At 41.7% G+C, this 19,274-nt stretch overlaps 3 protein-coding genes and 1 pseudogene across 9 annotated transcripts in view; 2 read left to right on the top strand and 2 right to left on the bottom strand.

The window, feature by feature from the left end:
• LOC307183208 (uncharacterized protein) overlaps positions 1–19,274 on the top strand; it is a 466,052-nt gene that overhangs the window by 111,933 nt on the left and 334,845 nt on the right. For 2 of the 5 annotated variants that reach the window (XM_079915400.1, XM_079915397.1), the window contains one exon: positions 1,297–1,577. The exons of 2 other annotated variants lie outside the window; for them this stretch is intronic. In XM_079915400.1, coding sequence (XP_079771526.1) covers positions 1,297–1,433 — 137 coding nt within the window. In that variant the 3' untranslated portion in view covers positions 1,434–1,577. Of the gene's footprint in view, positions 1–1,296; positions 1,578–13,570; positions 13,977–19,274 lie in introns of those variants that run through there. One more of the 5 variants, XM_079915404.1, reaches the window with a different exon arrangement.
• Positions 1–19,274, bottom strand: part of LOC307183206 (metabotropic glutamate receptor 7-like) — a 582,198-nt gene that overhangs the window by 348,677 nt on the left and 214,247 nt on the right. The gene's annotated exons all lie outside the window — the stretch shown is intronic.
• Positions 1,454–13,577, top strand: LOC307184909 (ferritin light chain-like; annotated as a pseudogene). Its single transcript has one exon. The product of its transcript is annotated as a ferritin light chain-like (transcript).
• Positions 14,003–19,274, bottom strand: part of LOC307183198 (UDP-N-acetylglucosamine--peptide N-acetylglucosaminyltransferase 110 kDa subunit-like) — a 33,582-nt gene continuing 28,310 nt past the window's right edge. The window contains exon 4 of the mRNA XM_079915367.1: positions 14,003–18,586. Within this exon, the coding sequence (XP_079771493.1) occupies positions 15,437–18,586 (3,150 nt within the window). The 3' untranslated portion in view covers positions 14,003–15,436. The remainder of the gene's footprint in view (positions 18,587–19,274) is intronic.

Genomic DNA, 19,274 nt, shown 5'->3' with positions numbered 1-19,274 from the left:
CTCTTAACAATAAGTCCTTTCACCCAATCAGATTTACCTCCCCGCAAAGGGCTAAAGAACGCTAGTGTTGTCCATACTTGCTTAGCTTTAATTAGCACTTGTGACTTGCCCAAAACCTAGATCATGTTTCCCCTAAATTTCATGTTATTCCCTACGTTTTTCAAACCCAGGGCTAAGGGGTTTGCCAGGATGAGATTTTAAGTGCTCACACAGGGGAAGTCCCTGGCAAACCAGGACAGCGGTCCCTCTACATTGAAATGTAAAGCATCCTAAATAACCCTGCCACTGCTCCCAGATCCTAGTCTGTGCCAACCAGTGGAGAAAAGGCATTCTCCATTACTACCACGGCAAATGCTGCTGTACTTGCCTTGGCTGGTCCCTATCTTTTCCAGGCACCAATCCCCTTCACCTGCCGGTGGACGCTTTGGCCAGCTGACAATGCAGATATTTTCAAACTTTAAGGTGAATAAAAATCATCTGGAGGGCCTGTTGTAACAGAGATCACTGAGCCCCACCAGAGTTGCTGATTCCATAGGGCTGGGACAGGGCCCTAAAACTTGAATATCTGACACATTATCAGGGGACGCTGGTAAAACTGGTCAGGTTGTTACCGAATGCAGGTTCGTCTGTCTGAAGCACAGTGAGGCCAAACAAACCTAAAGGCTGGAGTCTGGAGCAGAGAAAGGTTTATTGCAGGATCGAGCAAGGAGAGGGGTGGCCCGAGTTCCAAAACACCCTGAAATCTCCAAAGGATTTCAGCAAAGCATTTTTAAAGGCCAGGTGAGGGAGGGACGTCCCAGGGAATGTGATCAGCTCGTGCACAATCCTCTGATTGGTTGATGTTGAGGCCACAGGGCAGGTAACATTATCCATCCTTAGGTGCCAGAAGGTCTGGGGGCTACGTGCTCATGATCATCAAGGAGTTAATTTCTTCCATTGGGTGGTGGTTTTTAGCATCTGAAAACTCAAGAAATATGCCTGAGATACTATTATCTGAGTACTTCAGAGAGGAACTACAGCAGAGGATATGGGGGATGGGTCTGTCCTAGGAAGGCCCCATAGGGTACTGCTTGGTTACAAGGTGACCATACTTTGAGAACCACTGCTCTAGTGGCTTGGAATGTTCAGAAAGTAATGGAAGAATCCCTTCCCAGGTCTAGATTCTAGTATCGCCAGCTATTTTGGTGGGGGGAAGGGTAAGTTTTGTCCTTGCTTGGACTTCTTGTTCATTTATATCAAAGCCTATTTGAGGCAGTGCGCTCGGCAGTCCTGCAGTTCTGTCTTTTGCTTCAACAGTGTTTGGAATGAACAGACCCAGGGACGCTCCTTGCTCCAGCCCCCGACCACCCTCCAACCTTTCTTCCTGTCGCAACCTTTGGAATCAGCCACTCAGCTATCCTCAGCCTCCAGGACAGGCCAACACCGTTTTTTGAGCTTAGCTCCTTATCACTGATCAACCACGAGTTCCCAGGTTCGTCAGAATTATTCCATCGAGGTGGAGGCCGCCGTCCACCGCCTGTTCAACATGCATCTGGGGACACTTACCTCTCTCTGAGCTTCTATTTCGACAGCAACAATGGGACTCTGGGCAGTGTGGGCCACATTTTTCGCCAACTGGCTGAGGAGAAGTGTGAGGGCGCCCAGCGTCTCTTGAAAATGCAAAACCAGTGCTGTGGCCGCGCCCTCTTCCAGGATGCGCGGAAGCCTTCTCAAGATGAGTGGGGTAAAACCCAGGACGCTGTGGAAGCCGCCATTCTTAGGGAGAAGAGCCTGCACCAGGCACTATCACATCTGCGCGCCCTGGCTTCCGCCCGCGCAGACTCCCACCTCTGTGACTTCCTGGAGAGCCGCTTCCTGGAGGAGCAGGTGAAACTCATCAAGAAGATGGGCGACCACCTGACCAACCTCCGCAGGCTGGCTGGTCCGCAGGCTGTGCTGGGCGAGTATCTCTTTGAAAGGCTCACCCTCGAGCACAAACAGGAGTCTCTGAAGTCCAGCCGCCTCTGAGGAGCCCCTCTGGCATCAGAGCTTCTGCCTGAAGCCCTGCTCTGCAGCTACTAGGCAGCTTTGTAACCGCCCTGGAGCCCTCTCCCAAGCCTTGGACCAAATGGAAACAATAACGCTTTTTGCAGAAGGAAAAAAAAAGCCTATTTGAAACACAAACAGAATAAAGAGGAAAAAAAGAAATATATATATATATATATATATATATCTATAAGTATATATATATATATTCATGTTTTTTTTCTTTTTTAAAAAATTTATTTTACTGAAGTATAGTTGATATACAATGTTGTGTTAGTTTATGCTGTACAACAAAGTGATTCAGTTATACATATATATAATTTTTCATATTCTTTTCCATTATGGTTAATTACAGGACATTGACTATAGTTCCCTGTACTATACAGTAGGACCTTGTTGTTTATCCACCATATATATAATAGGTTACCTCTGCTAATCCCAAACTCCCAATCCATCACTCCCCCACCTCCCCCTTCCCCTCGGGAACCACAAGTTTGTGTGCTATGTCTGTGAGTCTGTTTCTGTTTCATGGATAAGTTCATTTGTATCATATTCTAGATTCCACATATAAGTGGTACCTTATGGTATTTGTCTTTCTCCTTCTCACTTACTTCATTTAGTATAATAGTCTCTAGGTCCAGCCATGTTGCTGCAAATGGCATTATTTCATTCTTTTTTATAGCTGAGTAGTATTCCATTTTATATATATCACATCTTCTTTATCCATTCATCTGTGAGTGGACATTTAGGTTGTTTGCATGTCTTGGCTATTATAAATAGTGCTGCTGTGAACATAGGGGTGCATGTATGTTTTCGAATTATAGTTTTGTCCAGATATTTGCCCAGGAGTAAGATTGCTGGATCATATGGTAGCTCTATTTTTAGCTTTTTGAGGAACTGTCATAGTGTTTTCCATAGTGGTTGCACCAATTTACATCCCCACCAACAGTGTAGAAGTAAGTCAGAAAGAGAGAGACAAATACCGTATGCTAACACATATATATGGATTTAAGAAAAAAAAATGTCATGAAGAACCTAGGGATAAAACAGGAATAAAGACACAGACTTACTAGAGAACGGACTTGAGGATATGGGGAGGGGGAAGGGTAAACTGTGACAAAGCGTGAGAGAGGCATGGACATATATTCATGTTCTTTTAACACATGAATTGCCCCACTTTATCTGTGTGAAATAAGTTTGTTCCCGTTATTGGGCTGCTTCTCAAGCTTTGCTGCTCATTTGAATTACCTAAAGAGCTTTTAAGAAAAACATTGGTGTCTGGGTCCCAGCCCCAGAGATTTTGATTCAGTAGGTCTAGGGAGGAGCCTGGGCACAGGGAGGTCTCAGAGTTCCCCAGGTGATTCTAATGTGCAGCAACTTTGGGAACCACCTCTTGGCTTCAATCCAGCTAGTGATCAGATATTAAATCTAAGACACATGGGCTAGTGCGTGAGCTCTAGGAAGATTCGTGCCAGGGGAAATGATCGATAGTTGTGTTACTTCTCTGAAATGGACTGAAATTTCCAATTAGCATGAACAGGGGAGGGTGAATGGGTGAATGCAATAAGGTGTATCATTTACGTATTGCCCTATGTGTATGGCTAGAAGCTTTTGCAACTGAGGTCTGCCCTACTTTTCATGCTAATGGTAATGCTTGTCCTCCTAATGCAGCTGTAAACTTTATAAGCCCATAGGTAGACAGCATCACAAAATATTTACCCCTCCCCACTGGCCCACTCTCAAGCTTCTCTCCCCTTCCCCAATACACAAATGTACGTCAATGCTCTTGAGACCACTATCAACATATTGACCTTCAATTCTTCTACTTTGCAGCTTCCCTCTTATCAGGAGATGTCAGCATTTAGTGCAAGGACAAATGCTTGCCTCTTGGTGAGTAATGTAGGCAATGCCTCCAAGAGACAAATAGCCCTTAGGGAGGGGGAAAAAGTCTTTCAAAAATGTTGATGCCCAGAGGAGGCATTTTCAGTCATCTCAGCTTAGAGGTCAAATATCCAAAATTAAAAAGGTTAAAAAAAAGAAAAAGAAGAAAGCAAGGAAGAAAAGAAGGAAACAATTTTCTTATCTCATAGTAATAAGGCAGTTTTCCTTAAAAAAAAAAGACTTAAGCCTTAAATTCTCTTTCCTAATCAAAATGTGCTTTTCCGTCTTTAGACTATTCCTCTTATATCCTGTATTATTCATGACGTTTAATTCTTGAAATAGCACATGGCTGAAAACAGAAGCTAACCTCTTGTCCACTATGAATTAAATCTTCTTTTCCTAGGACCTGTCTACAGTGTACAATTTGGGGTTTGCCAACATAATTATTTTTTCTGAAATAAGTTACAGCATTTTGCCTTTTCAATATATAGTTATACAATATATTGTTAACACAACATAGTTAATAGAGTCAATATAGTAAATACAACTATAACACACGTGATATGATGCCACTGGTGATTTTCTTCATCCATGTAATTCTGAAATTTGACAGTATAGTTTTCATATTCTAATGAGCTGAGTATTACCTTTGCAAGGATAGAACAATAAAATAAATTCATAATATTCTTGTGAGGTTTGCCCCTGGGGTGGATTACCATAACGGGGGGATATTTGAGCCTTTCCCCAAGTCATTAAAAAACCTCCAGCGAGCAGCCCCTTGTCCTCTCCAGGGAGTGGGGGGAAAGGATCTTTAATCATAATAATCCTGGGGGGAGAAATCTCAGAAATAAGACATCTGCTTCTGTGCCTTGTTGTTTTGCAGAATAGCAATGATTGCTTTAGCAGCTTCTATTGCCATGTGTGTACAATAAGTAAATGAACATAAAATTGAATGAACGCATAAAAGAAGGATAAACCCACCCAGCTTAACAAATCCACTCTCTCACCTGCTGTGCCCTGAAACATGAAAGAAAGAATCACGGGATCATAAGGATTAATAAAATAACAGTCTCTGTTAACAATATTGACAGAAGGTATAGGAAAATTTGTCTGATGTGGGACCAACAGCTTAACTGCTTAATCCTTTTTTTTTTTTTTAAGGGCAACTCATTCATTTATTGTTTAAAGATTGCAAGACAACTTCTGAATTTCTGTAGCACAGTTTAAATGTTTTACTTTTTTGATAAATCAGAGTATAATAGAAAAAACAATTCGTTTCCAGTAATATCTATATCTCTATTCAGAATTAAGTCTTCCACAGACATGTAACCTGGAAACAAAATCCTGTTACAATAAGCAAAGCTTCAACAGAGCTGCTACTTTTCGGGCCAGGGAAAGGTTCATCCCTATAGGAGGAGGATGTGCTATGTAAAATGGCTGCAAGGTCACAGCCTTGAGGGCGCTGGAAGTCTATTATCCTATCCCACATTAAGTAGTTTGGTGAACTTCCAACGTCCGTTCATCTGCAACCAAGCTGGCAAACTTTAACTGATATTTCAAGCAGGTAAAAAATAAATTAAAAGAAATCCTTACACTGATGTTCCTTGATTCACACTGTTAAATGGTTCATTAACATGTAATTCTGGCTAAGAATTACATTTGAGACTCCTTGCTCAGATTTTGGTTAACAGTACAAATCTTTGAGAAATTCAAGTTCTTATTAATCAATAATTTGTCAGCTAGGCTACATTCAGGCATCAGCTGCAACTACAGAATAGGTGCACTGCCTCAGCGCTTTGGAAAGACATAATCTAGAACACTACTAGCAGACAAAATATCTGTTACTAGACAGCACAGGTGCAGTACAGCAAGACAAAGACATATATTCATGTGTGCCGCGGACCAGCCGGAGAAAGAGGATTTCACCGCCCAGGGTCAGAAGGGAAGGGGTAAGGAACTGAAGTAGCACCGACGAATGGGGTCAGAAGGACCAAGACAACTGATGGTTGCAAGGCAAATTTTATTGCGCTACAGTTGCAGATTATCTAGACTAGAAAAAGGAAGGTTGCCAGATGGTGGTTTACATTACCTACAGACTGTCTCGGCTCAAGGTTAACTTCCCTGGGAGGAAACCCATAAACCCAGAAGCATCAAAAATAACCTGCATGTGCAGGGGGGAGACAGCTTTGCTTGTCTCATTTTACATTCTTTCTGATCTCTGGGCCCTGGTGATTTATCTCCCATGGAATGGAACAAGGAGGGGAACAAGTAGGGACAGTCCCTTCGAGCAGCGGCGGCATGCCTGGCATGTCCTTACCTGCTCTCAAGGCTGACTGCTTCCCACAGGTCTTTTTTATTTTTTAACTTTTGCTGCAAAATAATTCCATGAAGTTTAGTGCCGAGAGTAGTGTACTGTTGCATGAGGATACGAAACAGACATGAGATTATTATCAATAATAGGCAAATTATGGCCAGGGTAATAAATCCTGACAACCTTCCAGTAATCCAAGACTGAGGGTTTAACCACTTTAAATGATCCAGTAAAGTTTGAATTACATCTTCTGGCGAAACATCATCAAGATGTGTATTTTGTATATCCTGAATTTCAGCATTTAATTTCTTAAGATCAAGACTAATATTATTATCTGACCAAACACTCAGCAGATGCATTTTTACTTTTTCCCATTCCCAAATACAGTCACTGTACTTTTAAGGAGTAACACACATCCATGTATACTTTGCATGACAAGCTAAACGCATCCTCAATTTTAATGCTGCCATCTGATCTCCAATCCCCAAAATTGCGTTTTTAAATTCATCTAACTTGTTATTAATCCGTAAATATATGTGACTTTGTAAAGATAAAGCAAGACTGGTATGTTGAGATAACTGATTAGCAAAGTGAGCATGATGAATACTCTGTGAAAGAGCAAGACCGGCAGTAGCCACAGTAGCAGACAGAGCAGCCGACGCAAGTAAACTTACTATTAGCCACCCAAGAAAGCGTCTCCTCTGCAAGGCTTTAGAGACTTCCACCCATGCCTGTACTCCAGTATCTTCATACCAAGGTTCTCTCAGATGTACAGGCACCATAACATACATGGGTTGCTTTAGTATAAGCACAGATTGCGTTCCTGCAGAAGGGAACATACAACTGCTAAAAATATAATTAACACAGCTAATATTATATCCTCCTTTGGAAGAATTACCAATGTTAATAGAACCACACAAACGTGTATATGGAGAAGCAACACAAGTTATAACAGGTGTATTGGAATAAGTTAGAGCTAGTTTCCATATATCCCAGTTCTTTTGAAATGTGATAAACCTATCTATGATGGGAAAAGAAGAGATAAGAATTGACACCTTGGTATAATCTATAGTACACCATATTTGGTTATTATTCCAAGATGCATTGCAATGTTCAAAATTGGATCCAGGAAAGTTAACGGTCGTAAGGGGAGGCAATTGATTTTTTGATTTTCTGTTAAGCATAGTAACCTTACGTCCAGCTATAAGTATCCCTTGTCCTCCAAGTAAACGCTTCATACAGAAATAATTTCCTGAATCTTCACCTGTAACCTTGGCTATAGTAATAGCGGAATCCCTAAGTGGTGAGGCGTATGAGATTCGACCTCTAATATTAATAGGTTGCCCATTTTATACCAAATGATGGTATCCTTAAGATCCTCTCGTCGGCTGGTAGCCGGGCATGTAAGAGTAATGTTGGTTCCTGTAAAACGAAGGATGCCTGGAGAGCCTGACAAACTAATTGATTGATCCGTTCCCTCATAAACATCTGTATGCTCATAACTAATAGCCTTTACACATCCAGTTTCCAGATTCAATGGGCTAAGACAGACAGGATGGGTACTAAACCAGTTAGTATAATTTACAGACATATTGATTTGTTTTATATTCCCAATAAGAGGCCCATAAACACTTATCATTGTAAAATACAGGAAACTCTGCTTCAGACCAAGATATGGGTTGTAATAGTGGAGGATAAGGTACATAGGCCCAGTAAGTTGCTGCATTAACAAAGGGAACACATGAAATGGTTGCCAACATAACCAAAAATAAAGTTACAGGTGTAACAGGATTATTCTGTTGTTTCACTGACTCTTGAGCTCATGAAACCAGTTGTTTAATTTGTCCCCAAGTTGGAACATCACTCCTTTGAGTCGTCCTGGCAAGTGCTCTCCTCTTCTTCTTCTTTTTCTGAATCAACACTGTCAAATTTTCAGGAGAGGTGCAGAGCTTCTTCATCTTCTGAACTAGGTGAGCTGTGGCGAGCCATCTATTTGCTTGACTAAGCGCTCAGGAAGCCAGCAAGGTCCAGGCACTGATCTGGGAAGGATACACACGTGACCACGTCCCCAAATCAACACAGGATCAGGACCACGCCAAGTGCTGGTTAACGGATCTTTCCAGAGGACCTCCGGAGATTGAGAGGCCAATCTTGGCTCAGCCACCAACCTTCCCCCTGCAGAGCAGCCAAATTTGTCAACAGTGAGAACATTTAAAATAAACAGAGCATGATTTATAAGGTTATGTGGCGTTGTTCTATACAATTCCCCCCTTTTTATTTTTTCAATAGTTAGCTTTAAAGATCTATTTGCACGTTCTATAATACGTTGTCCTTGAGGGTTATATGGAATGCCTGTAATATGGGTAATTTTGTAATGAATTACAAAATGTTGCAAAAGCAGCGGGCCCATTATCTGTTTTAATAATTTTGGGAAGGTTCATGAAAGCAAAACAGTGTAATAAATGAGTGATAACGTGTTTAGTAGCTTCTCCGGTCTGTGCTGTAGCACAGAGGAAACCAGAGTAAGTATCGATAGTGACATGAACAAACTGTAATTTCCCAAAAGACGGAATACGAGTAACATCCATTTGCCATAAATGTCTAGGTAATAATCCACGAGGATTAACAACATAATGTGGAACAGGAAGGTGAGGTAAGCATTGTGGGCATTGCTTAACAATTTGTGGGGCGGCTTCACCAGTAAGGGAAAATTGTGCGTGCAATGTAGCCGCCGACTGACGGTGTAAAGCGTGCAACGGCTGTGCTGCTTGTGAAGCAGTTTGATCATAACTTACCATAATATGAGGGTGTCCAGGACATGGACCATGAGTATCAAGAGTATGAAGATAATGAATGCAGTACATTAGCCATTCTTGACAGCATGATGAACGGAAAGGAGGAGTACGGTAAATTGGGACCTGTCCTGCTTTAGGGAAAAGAGATTGAGGAGGAGGAGTAACTTCAACTCTATTCTTGGGAGGAAAATGTACAGGATAAAGATCACGTTTAGATCGAGTTAAAACATCTGCAGTCGCATTAAGTTTAGTCAATGGACCAGGCAAGTTAGAATGAGCACGGATATACAGACCTGCAACAGGACCATCATGGGAACGAATAAGCTGTTGAAGCAAACAAAAAGAGGATGATAATTCAGGGTCATTAGTATGTCCTATGCTCGCAGTCTCCAGAAGAAATCACAAGCTAATAAGATATTTACTATCAGAAAACAAATTAAAAGATATAGAAGGCAAATGTTTAAAAGACATAATGACAGCATACAGTTCAACACGTTGAGCTGAAGTCAAGGAAGTTTCTTTAACGAGGTTTGTTCTGTGGTCAATGATTACAGTAGCCACTCCTGAAGAAGAACCGTCCGTAAAAACCAAAGGTACATGAGGAACAGGCTGTTGCCTAATTATAGAAGGAAAGATATGAGTTAAGTTTGCTGAATTGGATCAATTTATCAGCAGGGTAATGGCGTTCCAAGGTACCTGAAAATCCTGCAAGAGCAAGACCCCATTCATTACTATGTTGAAAAAGCCAATTTTGTTGACTAACTGAATAAGGGATAATAATTTGAGAAGGTTCTATACTTATAGGTTGTAAGCATCTAGTTCTACCTTGCATTATTAAATTACTAATAAGTTCATAATAAGGGTTAATAACTTTAGAGGGTGTAGTTTTCATATGAATCTATTCAATAATTCCAACAGTTTGCCATAAGACGGCAGTAGTCACGTGAGGAGTTGGACAAATTATTAAGAAAATTGGAAGGTGAGTATGAATTCTAGTTAATTGTGTAGAACTGATAGATCTACTGACTATTTGTAAAGCTTGAAATCCTTCTGGAGTCATAGAGCGTGAAGAAGAAGGATCTGAGTCACCTTTAAGAATATCAAACAAAGGCTGTAATTGAGCAGTAGTAAGTTTTAAGGAAGGCCTTAGCCAATTAATATCTCCAAGTAATTTTTGAAAAGCATTTCATGTTTTTAAATTATCAACTCGAATTTGCAGTTTTTGAGGCCTAATAGTAGTGTTATCAATATATTTTCCCAAATATAAAAATGGAGATTGTCTTTGAATTTTTTTGAGGCAGTGACCAAGCCAAATGATTGTAAGGACTGTTGTAAAAATGGAAAAGCAGTCTCTAATAAAGAAATATTATCAGTGGCTAAAAGCATATCATCCATATAATGTATGAGATATAACGATGGAAACCTTTTTCTCACAGGAGTCAAGGCCTGAGCCACATATTTTTGGCATAATGTAGGACTATTTGCCATGCCCTGAGGCAATACTTTCCATTGAAATCTCCTCATGGGTTCCTTAAAATTTAAGGAAGGCAAGCTAAAAGCAAAATGTTTTCTATCTTCAGGAAACAAAGGAATAGTGAAAAAACAATCTTTTAAATCTATAACTAAAAGATGATAATTGTGTGGTATGGCTGTTGGAGAGGGTAGGCCTGGTTGAAGAGCTCCCATTATTAGCATAGTTTTATTAACAGCTCTTAGATCCTGTAATAACCTACATTTTCCAGATTTTTTCTTGATAATAAAAATAGGAGTATTCCAAGGACTACTGGAAATTTCTAAATGCCCTAATTGTTCCAGTACTAATTGTTCTGCAGCTTCTCATTTCTCCTTTGTGAGGGGCCATTGGTCCACCCATACAGGGTCATCAGTCAGCCAAGTAATTGGATCAGCAGTGAGTGGAGAATCCAAGGCGCCTAAGAAAAACCCAAACCTTGTCTATCATTTTTTATTTTCACATCAATAGGACTGACAGTTCCTTGTTGATTTGTTCCCAGCCCTTTTGTGGGAAGAAATCCTTGATACAACATCATATTAGAGACTTGAGAGTTTGGACTATAAAGTAATACTCCCATTTCTTTTAATATATCTCGGCCCCAGAGGTTTAAAGGCAGCCCAGGCAAAACATGAGGCTGGAAATATCCTGAATGGCCCTCACTATCTTGCCATAAAAAAAAACTGACTACTTTGCATAGGAGAAGAACTTTGTCCTATTCCGTGAAGTTCTGTAATAGTAGGACTAATGCGCCAACGTTTAGGCCAGTGTACCTGCGTCATAACAGAGACATCAGCTCCAGTGTCTAACAAACCTGAAAAAACCTTTCCATTAATGGTTCATTTCATTTCTGGACGTTCTTTCCCTATCTTCTGAATCCAGTAGGCAGCATTAGACGATCCAAAAGCCTTTGTTTCTCTCTTTTGATGTTGTAAAATTTGTCCATGAGGTACAAAGGGCAAAAGTAGCAATTGTGCAATTTTATCACCAGGAGAAATAGTTATTATATTTTTAATAGTTTGTGCCATGACTTTTATTTCTCCTTCGTAGTCAGAATCTATGACTCCTGGCATAACAGTTAAACCTTTCATGGCGACGCTACTTCTTCCCAATAATAGTCCCATCAAACCCTTGGGTAAAGGTCCACAGATGCCCGTAGAGAGGGCCTGAGGACCCATTTCAGGAGTTAATACATATCGGGCGGAGGTACTGAGCTCCAGTCCTGCGCTTCCTGGTGTTGCTCTGGAGAGCGAGGATATTGTATGTTTTTGTTTTTGGTTAATGTCTGATTGATAATTTGAGGAGGATACACAGACATTGCCCTTATTATTTGTTGGGGCCGGGGAAGGCCCCGGGAGGAGTTCCCCGACAGTGGTGGCCCATCCTTGTGGGCCACTGAGCAACAATCTTGTGCCCAATGTTTTCCCCTATTGCATGTAGGGCATAAACCAGGGATTTTCTGACCATCTGGAGGTTTCTGAGTAGGGAAGGAAGGACTAGGGTTAGAATTAAAAGATCTACATTCTCTAGCAAAAGGACCTGCCCTTTCCGCATTTAAAACAAGTCTTTGTTTTCTTTTGATTGTTTTTAAACCCCACGTTAGTTAATGCTGCAGCCACAGCAGCACCCTGTATATAAGTAGGCCCAATGTCTGCACAAAGGCGAATATAATCCTCCAATGTTCCCCGTTTTCTCCAAGGTCGAATCGCAGCCTGACACTCATTATTAGCATTTTCAAAAGCAAGTTGCTTAACTACAATTGTACCAGTGAGTCCGTCCACAATGAGTCTCCCCACCGCCTGTGACAACCTATCTACAAAATCAGCGTATGGTTCATCAGGTCCCTGTCTAAGTTTTGAAAGATCTTCAGTTTTGTGTGTAGAAGGACATTTCCTCCAGGCTTGTAATGCCAAATGATTTATTTGAGGATAAGCAACAAAGGGATAAGTTAATTGATCTTGTAAAGAAAGATATTGTCCTTCCCCAATCAGCATATGATAATCAACTGGAATATTATGGGCAGCATTCTTTTCTGCTTGTTCAGCAGCCCGTTCATAAAAATCAAACTTCCATATTAAATAATCTCCACCATTTAAACAAGCTCGTGCAATAGACTTCCAATCAGCGGGGGGAAGAGCTTCTCCTGTCAACCATAGCAGCAGTAAAAGGAGCAGTGGGCCCATATTGAGCACAGGCAGATTTTCAATCTTTCAAAACTTTCAAAGGGAGAGCCTGATGCTCCCTAGTAGCTTGTTGAGGATTATTAGGACCAGGTCTTTCTATGACGGGACAACAGAAAATAGGATCTTCTCCTCGTTTTATTGCTCCTTGTACAGCGCGCTGCAAGGGACTCAGCATTTTTACAGATGTAGATTTTTGAGGAAGACAGTCCTTATTAACCTGCAGCTTTTTCACTGACTTATCTATCACAGCCATTAGAAAACCATCCTCAGGATAGTTCTCTCTTTTATGTTTACAAGCCTCATCTGTTAAGTCAAAATGTTCCTCTTCATCTAAACTATTGAAATTAATTAGCTCTTTCGGTTTAGGAAGTGGCGACACAGTAGTTAATACAGTCTCTCCTTCTGTCAGAGGCTTATGTTTTTCTGACTTTACATTCAAATCAACACTATCATGAGAAGAATCTAAACATATTTTTATCAGACTCCACAAACTATATGTAACAACAGGAGTATGAGTAGGCCCTCGAGACTCGTAATAATTTTTTAAATCTTCTCCAACTTTCTGCCAGATTTCTATGTCACCAGAGCCACCATCAGGAAACCAGGGAGATGCACCATGGATATGCTGTAAAAATTCAGTCAACAATAAAGTTCAGAAACTTTATTACCCCGAGCTTTAAGCATCAAAAGTAAAACCTGAGCAAATAATTCATACATCTTTGAGCCCTTTTGCCCCATCTTATTTTACTTCTGACTATTGCCTTATGCCGCTATTCGTTTCACTTTTACTGGTGGCCACACATATTTTGCATAAGCGTTCTCTTACCTGCACTTTCTTTTTCTTTTAATTGCCTTCACGCTTCAGGTCCCTGTTCGAGTGCCACTTGCCGCGGACCAGCCGGAGAAAGAGGATCTCACCGCCCAGGGTCAGAAGGGAAGGGGTAAGGAACTGAAGTAGCACCGACGGGTGGGATCAGAAGGATCAAGACAACTGATGGTTGCAAGGCAAATTGTATTATGCTACAGTTGCAGATTATCTAGACTAGAAATCGGAAGGTTGCCAGATGGTGGTTTACATTATCTACAGACTGTCTCGGCTCAAGATAAACTTCCCTGGGAGGAAACCCATAAACCCAGAAGCATCAAAAATAACCTGCATGTGCAGGGGGGAGACAGCTTGCTTGTCTCATTTTACATTCTTTCTGATCTCTGGGCCCTGGTGATTTATCTCCCATGGAATGGAACAAGGAGGGGAACAAGTAGGGACAGTCCCTTCGAGCAGCGGCTGCATGCCTGGCATGTCCTTACCTGCCCTCAAGGCTGACTGCTTCCCACACGTATGTTGCCTTGTTTAAGCCTCAAGCCCTCGATCCTTTGTTGAAATACAATAATTTCATTCCTATGGTTTTCAATACCAAAAACTCAACCTCCAGGAGGGCTAAAGTCTAATTTGTACTCCAAACCAAGTAGCAGTGCAGTTCGCTACTACTGAGACTGAATCCATAAAGACTTCAAGACCACGTCCAGAAGACAAGTTATTATATATAATACCCTAGAAGGTCTGAAACATAATTATCATATACATAGCTGGTCCTTCAGAGCTTTTTACCTATAACATGTTTTTTGATGAAAGTTATTTAATGTACTGGAGATAACTGTGACTTACTGATCAAATATTTGAATACTTATACTTACCTGGGATTTCATTTCTGCTGAAAGAAAAAGGAAGAACAGGACTCACTAAAACAAACAAACAAACATTAGAAATGAAAGTAAAAATCTTAACACACACTATCACTTTTGGAAGCAGCATAGAGGGGCAGTCAACGGTAAAACACTGGTGAAATAGGTCAACACTCTAGGCCAAAAATCCATTATTATTATCATCAGTGACAGTACCACAACTGTGCCCTTCAGAATTAATAATCACTCCTAAGAATCTTCATTTGGCACCAGATGATGCGGTTAAGAGAAACACTCTGGGAGGTTTTGAATCAGACTTGTTTTTTTGTTAGCCAAGTTACAGGAGAATTTTTAAAGTGGGGGGAAGGGAAGAAGGAAACGGACCAGGAAAAGAATTTAAGCCATCATCTATAAACCAACAAAGCACTGATAGTTCCGAACATTATGTCAGACACTAAAATGACTGATATAAGCTCAAGTGGTTTACAAAACCTATAAAAAGACTACACCAGCAAAGTCCCCATTTATCTGTAGAGTTCAGAAACTAAAACAAGGAATATTTTAGCTTAAAAGCTTATCTCAAGAGAATCATACACACTTCACATGAATAAAAATACCTGAAACCAAACATTTTTAAAAGCTCCAATACCCAAAATATAAAGAAAAATATTAATTCAGAAGACTCAATCAATCCATGATAATCACAAAACGGCTGGGCAATCTCTATCTCCCTTCCACACTAACCATCCATCCCATGGAAGACCAAGGGAGATCAGACCTTCCAGACTTACCTTCCAGACCTTCCAGACACCTGGCTGCTGCAAAATTCTATGGAGACTCCTTGTGGAACAGCAGTTTCCCATCTCTTGTGTCTCTCCCTATCATGATCATGATCATGCAGGAAGCAAGTCTGGCTGTGCTATTTCTTATCATTGTCTGTCACCCATCTGCAGCATGGTATTGTACAGATAAGGAAAAAGTAGTTCCCTTTCCCCCAGAAGGTTGAGGCTCAGGTACAGGGTAATTCTCCTGTGCACACAGTCATTATTTAGGCCGACTCAGTGACTTCAACAGGCTTAATCATGTGATCAGGTTTGTTGCCAGCTGCGTAATGCTCCCACATCTGTAGATAGAGCCGCTCTAGGTCCATTGTGTATTGCTTGGTGTTGAACAGAGGGCTAGATGTTCTCTGCTTCCAGACTTTGCCACGAATTTTCTTCAGGTATTCTAGATCAGTTCCCAGTTTCACAGCTATGTCTTCATATTCTTGTCTATTTTGAGCAATAAGCTCAAGACAGCCTAAACAAGTGAGCTGGGAAGCTGCAACTCGGGAAGCAAGAGTCTCTCCTGGCATAGTCACCACGGGTGTCCCTGACCAAAGGACATCCATCCCTGTGGTGTGTCCATTACAGAGTGGAGTGTCCAAGCAGACATCAGCCAGCTGGCCTCTCCGAACATGTTCCTCTTTAGGAGCAACAGGTGAAAAAATGATACGGTTCTGGGGAAGGCCCATATTTTGTGCATACTGTTGAATATTAGGTTCTCCTACTGCTGGAAAACGCAACAGCCACAGTACACTATTGGGAACACGCTTCAGAATATTTGCCCACATCTGCAAAGTAGATGGGTCAATTTTATATAACTGATTGAAGTTACAGTACACAATGGCATCTTCCGGTAACCCGTACTGAGAACGTGTGGTTACAATAATGGTACGGGGAACCTCCTCTCCAGTGGCAGCCTTAATGTTGATCTGGGTAGTTGCCAGTCCATTGCTAAGACTGAATCCATTAATTGTTATCTGAATTTGTCCTCTGTTAATCATTTCAATAACTGCCTCTGCAATAGTATTCATAGGAATGACAGGCATATTAAGAGCCGTATTACTGCTGTCTGCGTTGTCTCCTCCATCAGGACATTTCATCTTGACAATCTGCACATCTGGGAGACTATCAAGAAATGCTTTGAGGTCGATGCCGTTCAGCACAATCCGATTGTCATAAATGTGCCCATTGGACTGAAAATCGATGACTGCCTTCTTCTTCAGGTGAGGGAACATATTAGCATGATCGCCAATAAAGAAAGTATGGGGCATATAAGCCAGTTTCTCAGAATACTGCTCAGCAACTTCAGCAGGTGAAGTTTCCTGATCAGTGATGATATAATCCATGAAAAACACGCCACTGGTCCCAGGGTAGCCCAGCCACATTGCCTGAATAGGAGCTGGCCTGAGAGCAAAGAGTTCATTTCGAGCACCCCTGGTATAACCATTCATATTTACAAGGATATGTATACCATCTTGATGGATGCGATCAGCTGCTTTCCCATTGCATGGAATCTGAGAAAGATCAATGAAATGATGGGCTTCTGCCATCACCTTCGCTCGGAAGTTTGTGCCATCATCTGGGCTCAGGGCATAACAGAATACCTCAAATTTATCAGGATTGTGCATGCCTGGAATAGACTGCATAAGATGAGAAGTAGGATGATTCCCAAAGTCAGAACTCACGTATCCTACACGCAGTCGACCATCACTGAGCTTCAAGTCTTTTGGATGTTCGTACGGTGGTTTATGAAGGACACCGATCTCATCCAAGCAGAGGTTCCCGTGGCTCTCAGCAATAGCCTTCCTGAAGCCATGAGAAAGAGGATAGAGCATACTATGATGAGGCTGCACAGAAGGCAACCTATTCTTCTCCAGCTGGTCAGCCACAATGCTGACCAACTTCTTCATTCGCTCATCATAGTCTGTCCAATCACAGACAATCTGCAGGCAATGAGCCAAATCACAATAAGCGTCAGGAAAATCAGGTTCAAGCTTCAGAGCAGTGCGATAAGAAGCAATTGCTTCTGGAATATTCCCTGAATACTTGTGAATGGAAGCCAGATTGCTGTGGGCATCCGCAAGTGCAGGGTTAATCTGAATGGCACGAGTATAACACTGCAAGGCTCCCTGAACATCCTGCATCTCCTTTAGAGTGTTTCCCATGTTACAGTAGGCATCAGCAAAGGTAGGACTGATTCGAACAGCCTCCTTATAATGCATCAGAGCTTCCTGCAGTTTTCCCTGCTGCTGCAATACACTTGCTAAATTTGAATGGGCAACAGCAAACTCTGGGAAGACTTCTAATGCTTTACAGTACAAGCGAACTGCCTCTTCAATGTTCCCCTGGTCTCCTTTGATATTGGCTAGGTTATTCAGAGAGTCTGCATGGGTGGGACACAGCCGCAGAGCTGTATTATAACAATCTTCTGCTTCGGCAACACTGCCCTTCTCTTCCAGAGCGTTGGCTAGGTTGCAGTAAGCATCAGGGAAATGTGGTTGCAATTCAATAGCTCGCCTGTAGGTGTCTATTGCCAGATCTATCAGGCCTTGCTCATAGTATACACAAGCCAGGTTGGCATGTACCACTGCATGATTTGGGCTCAAGCTTAGGGCACAAAGGTAAGCTGCCACAGCTCTGTCAAAAATCCGTGCCTCTTTCAAGACATTTCCTAAATTGATATAAGCATCCAGAAAATTGGGGTCAAGCGTGACAGCCTTTTCAAAGTGATGAATTGCAAGCCAAATCTCCCCTTGTGCATTGAAAACACAGCCAAGATTACTCCAAGCTACTGCAAAGTTCGGTTGCGTCTCCATTGCTTTCAAATAACATGCCTTGGCTCCTTCCAAGCGACCCAGGGCTTTGAGCAGGTTCCCCAGGTCACTGCGAACACAGTACAAATCAGGATTGCACTGAAGAGCAGAGACGTAAGCTTGTACTGCCCCTTCCATGTCGCCTGCTGCTACCAAAGCGGCTGCCAGGTTAATATAACCATCGATGAAATCTGGTTTGAGATGCAATGCATGCCGGTAATGCTCAATTGCTTCCTGCAACTGCCCTCTTTCCTTGTACACATTCCCCAAATTCGAATAGGCTTCTGCCAGAAGAGGGTTCTGTTTAATTGCCAGAGTACTAAAGTGGGCAGATCTGTCCAGCCTTCGACACTGGAAGTGTAGAGATGAAAGTAATAAAAGTACTCCAGTATTGTCTGGCTCTTGTCTCCACAGCTGCATGCAGTGTCTCTCAGCTGCCTCAAAATCTCCTGCCTGATACTCTCGATGTACCAACTCAGCTAACCCTTGGAAGGAAAGCATACGTTTCGTTGGTTCTGTGCTGTCGGCCACGTTGCCCACAGAAGACGCCATCTGGAGCTTCTGGAGAGAGTGAGAAAAGGGGGTAATTGAGTCCCGCTGCCGCCACTACTGGCAAGAATGTTTCTAGAGGTAGCAAATATGAGGGCAGCAGCCGTACCACTGCTTTGGCAGGCTTAAGCGGCGGCGACAGTTACAGGCACCGAACCTTAGGAACTCTGGTTGGCCATCTACCTCTCACGCTCTTGACATCTTAATTCTTAACCCTGCCCTCTTCCACCATTTTTCTCCTAATCAGGGAATAAAAATTACCTATACACTTGCCTTAGAAGAAATCAAAAGTCAGTAGTCCAAACACTTTTTAAAGTTCTGTTTTCTGTCCAGTTGGAAAGGAAATACATGATTGACTTTACTTCATCATTCATATAGTCAATGTGGAAAACATTAGGGCCGTGAATTTCAATACAGTAAGATCAGAAAATTTTAAATTGGCCTTCCCAAACCACTAATAAGTAACCAATGTTGTATATAATGCTAAAATCTTAGAGACTGAGTTTGATATTTTAAAAGTTCTGAAAAGATTAGCTAATTTCTCCTCATCATACTTCTCATGCCTCAAACCTGAGTATTACTTTTTTAAAATTAAATTTATTTATCTTTATTTATTTATTTTTATTTTGGCTGCATTGGGTCTTCAATGCTGCGTGCAGACTTTCTCTAGTTGTGGCGAGCGGGGGCTACTCTTTGTTGC

Source organism: Stenella coeruleoalba, assembly GCF_951394435.1.
Source record: "Stenella coeruleoalba genome assembly, chromosome: 3".
Classification (NCBI taxonomy): domain Eukaryota; kingdom Metazoa; phylum Chordata; class Mammalia; order Artiodactyla; family Delphinidae; genus Stenella; species Stenella coeruleoalba.
This window is presented reverse-complemented; position numbering and strand designations above follow the sequence as displayed.